At 49.1% G+C, this 3,219-nt stretch overlaps 1 protein-coding gene across 1 annotated transcript; it reads right to left on the bottom strand.

The window, feature by feature from the left end:
• Positions 1-323: 323 nt before the first annotated feature.
• Positions 324-3,073, bottom strand: MRPS23 (mitochondrial ribosomal protein S23). The gene is made up of 5 exons (XM_083806670.1): positions 2,881-3,073; positions 2,634-2,801; positions 2,017-2,094; positions 1,768-1,891; positions 324-643 (listed from the first exon to the last, which is right to left on the bottom strand). Exons 1-5 carry the CDS (start codon positions 2,922-2,924, stop codon positions 494-496), a joined length of 564 nt encoding a protein of 187 aa, XP_083662796.1. The 5' UTR covers positions 2,925-3,073; the 3' UTR covers positions 324-493.
• Between the last annotated feature and the right edge of the window lie 146 nt (positions 3,074-3,219).

The raw sequence follows: 3,219 nt of genomic DNA on the forward strand, positions 1-3,219 counted from the left end.
CGCACCCTTCACACTTCTGAGGTGACTGATGGCATTAAGACTCACTAAAATTTTCAAAGATCCAAATTATTTGGTATTATTATACTTTATCCTCTCAGGAATTTAAGCAAGTGACGAAACAGAGAGAACATATCAGAACACTTATATAAATAGAATCTCTTCTGAATTAGCTATAAAAAGATGACACTTCAGACAGCTGTTAGAATGCATCAAACAAACAGCATCGGACATTTCAGCAGCAGGACTGTCACAAACTGTATCGTCGCTGCAAGAAGTTAAGAAACATCTTTACTAGTGCAAATGAGACACCTGAACAGACAGAATTTCCCATTTTAAAGAAAACGTTTAATTTTCCACCTCAAAAGTTGAGACAACGTTCAAAAACAAGGTCATCTCATAACCACAGGCTGTGCGCACACGGGTTCCTGAGCAGGTGAATGCCACCTGCACGTTACGCCCAGCTGCGGGACGTGCGAAGGCAGCGTTACAGCTGTTAGGACACGGGGTTTTCCTTCTGTGTCAGTTCTGGCAGCTGCTCCTCCACATCTTTCTTCTTTCCCTGCATCTCCTCCAACACGCTTTGAAGTTGCTGATGTAGCACAAAATCCCTGGCTTCAGCATCCTGGTGACTCTGTTGTGCTACCTACAGTCAGAGGCAGACAATCACAAAACAAAACCCAATCAACCAAAAGAAATGGCTGCAAGAAGTTTATTTCAAAGCACGACTGAAGAGAGCAACAGAAAGCAACAGCCAGCGTGTATGTCCGAGAAAGCTGAGAGCTAAGTCCTAACCCATGCTTAGGTTATTATCAAAGTACGTACAGCCTCGAGGTATCACCAGGGCAAGAAATGAAAATGAGATCGCTGACCTCAAGGTAAAAGATGAAAGCCAGCTGGCCGCTTCATCTTTTCACACGCTCGTCAGACATTACACTTGTAATAGAACCAATTTCTGCTCCTGGTCAGCCTCTTTTATTGAAAAAGCACTACGGATGCTCAGCCCACGGGTAATTGGACAATGAGGAGAATGGAGAGCACATTACAGGAGAAAATAACAACCGCATTTAGTTTACAGAGCTGCCATTTTTATAAATGGTTTTTCTCCCTTCTTTTTGAGGGTGTTCAAACTAAAAGGACAGCATCCTCAAAAGAACTGCTTATCTTTCAGACTTGAACCAAGTAAAAAGATTGCTAACCATCACAGAGCAGCAGGGTTCTACTCTACCTGATGCGCTCTTCTGGAAGCATCATCAGTTTGCTTTTTTACCCCATTTTACATTAAGAGTTACATGACAATCGTCTGAGGTAACAAGGAACTAGACCCCACGTGCCCAGGAGCCGTCTCCTCTCTTTTGTATCTCTAAAAATAGATGCAAGGCACTTTGGACAACTCTTCTGGATAGTTATTTTCTTACCAAAGACATAAGTAAACGAGCCCCAAACCACAAATACAAACAAAAACAACTGGAATAGTTTGTGGGTTGTTTCTGTTGTTGTTATTGATAGTGGTTTTGTTTTTTGAAGCAAATTTATGTATAAATTTCCAAATCAGGATTAAAATTAAAGAACGAGAGTGATACTCCATTAGAATACTTAATTACTAAGAAGGGATAGAAAAAGTGTGCCAGCTATCTTCAACCCAGAAGAGGTTCTGTTTTATTCTCTGGTACCTTACAGAGAGTTTAATTTGGACTCAGTCTTAAGGACCTAGAAATGAAGCTTTTTGAGTCCACAGGCCAATTCATTTTCTGAATATTTAATACTTACTTTATCTGTTCCTCTTCTCTGCAAAATTATCCCACTGGCTAAAAGCGCTTTTCCTGTTTCTTCAAACAATTTTTCCTCTTCTATTTTCCCTTCTTCTTTCAATTCATTGTATTTCTCAACAAACCTAGATTTCAAGATTGTATATTTACTCTCACAAACATTGTTTCAGTTTGTTGACATAAGAGGAGACAGGGACAAGTTTCAGAAGCATTTTTTAGTTTAATTATGTATCAACAAAAAAATATTTACCTTTGGCAAGTCGATTTGTAGTTTGGTTGTGATAAATCAAAAGGTCTTGGACCGCTTCCGTACACTCTATAAAATTTCCTGTTCGAAAAAATAAAACAATTCAGGTTTTCAAGCAATCAAAGAGAGACACAGTTTGAAAGTCAATGAACAAGATTGGGGTCACCAAATTTAGCCTACAAGAGTCAGCTAATTTACTCTACGACAAGGTGTATTCACGTAACTGTTTCTCCTTTTTTTCCACTGGCCATTAGGTCACACAGAGATGTCTGCTACAGGATTTAACTGTTAATCTAGGGCTGCATCTGAGGAGCACCGCGAGTCCTGCAGAGGGTTGGGCTGAGCCTTTTCTGCTGCAGCTGAGCCTTCCCCTGACACCTCGTGCAGCTCCACCAGTAATTACCGGCAGGCAGAAGACCTGACACCGTGGGATTTGACGCCGCGGGATTTGACGCCGCGAGCCGCTCCTCGTGACGCCCACGAGCAGGAAGGACTCTGCCTGAAGGCCGAGGGGCTGTAACGGCGCTGCGGCGGGGGGACCCCGGGGGCCTCAGGAGGGTCCCCCGGGGATCTGAGGCGGGCCGGGGGAAGCGAGGGGCCGTCCCCGTGCCCCGACTCACGCTCGCACTCGGTCCTCGGGGTAGAAGAGCTCCGCGACGCCGTCCCTCGCGCGGCCGTAGCGGGGCCGGGGCAGGCGGTAGCGCGGCTCGCGGCGCGGCGGGCAGGCGGCGTACACCTCGAACCACAGCGGCTGGCGGAGCAGCCCCACGCGCAGCAGGTCGCGGGTCCTGCGGGGACAGGCGGGGGCTCAGGGGGGGCTCGGGGCCGCCCTCGCCCCGGACCCGGCCCCCCTCCCCCCGGCCGTACCGGCTGAAGACGCTGCCGACCTTCTGCACGCGGCTCCCCGCCATGGCGGCGCCAGGCCGCCCCTAGCAACGCCGCCACCTAGCAACGGCCGGCCCGGAAGCGGAAGCGCCTGCCCTCCGCGCCGCTGAACCAATCAGCTGGCAGGGCGCGCTCAGCCCGCTGCTGGGCGCGCAGGCAGAAGGAGTCGATAGCCGAGCGGGTGCCCACCCAGATTTACACCCCCCCATTTAAAGGGACCCCCGCCATTTAAAGGGACAGCGCCACCGTGGCCGAGCCCCGCCACCGCCCCCGGCACGGTCACGAACGCGCGGGGCCGGGGCCCTCGGGGCCCTTCCGCCG

The sequence above is a fragment of the Anser anser genome, assembly GCF_964211835.1.
Source record: "Anser anser genome assembly, chromosome: 20".
NCBI classification, from domain to species: Eukaryota; Metazoa; Chordata; class Aves; order Anseriformes; family Anatidae; genus Anser; species Anser anser.

Bases quoted from the DNA above. Each gene is read 5' to 3' on its own strand.
- MRPS23 (XM_083806670.1), bottom strand. From the start codon at position 2,924: ATGGCGGGGAGCCGCGTGCAGAAGGTCGGCAGCGTCTTCAGCCG. The intron at 1,892-2,016 runs GTAAATATTTTT...CTTGAAATCTAG, and splicing joins TACAAATCGACTTGCCAAAG to GTTTGTTGAGAAATACAATG. The intron at 644-1,767 runs GTAAGTATTAAA...CTCTGACTGTAG, and splicing joins AGAGAAGAGGAACAGATAAA to GTAGCACAACAGAGTCACCA.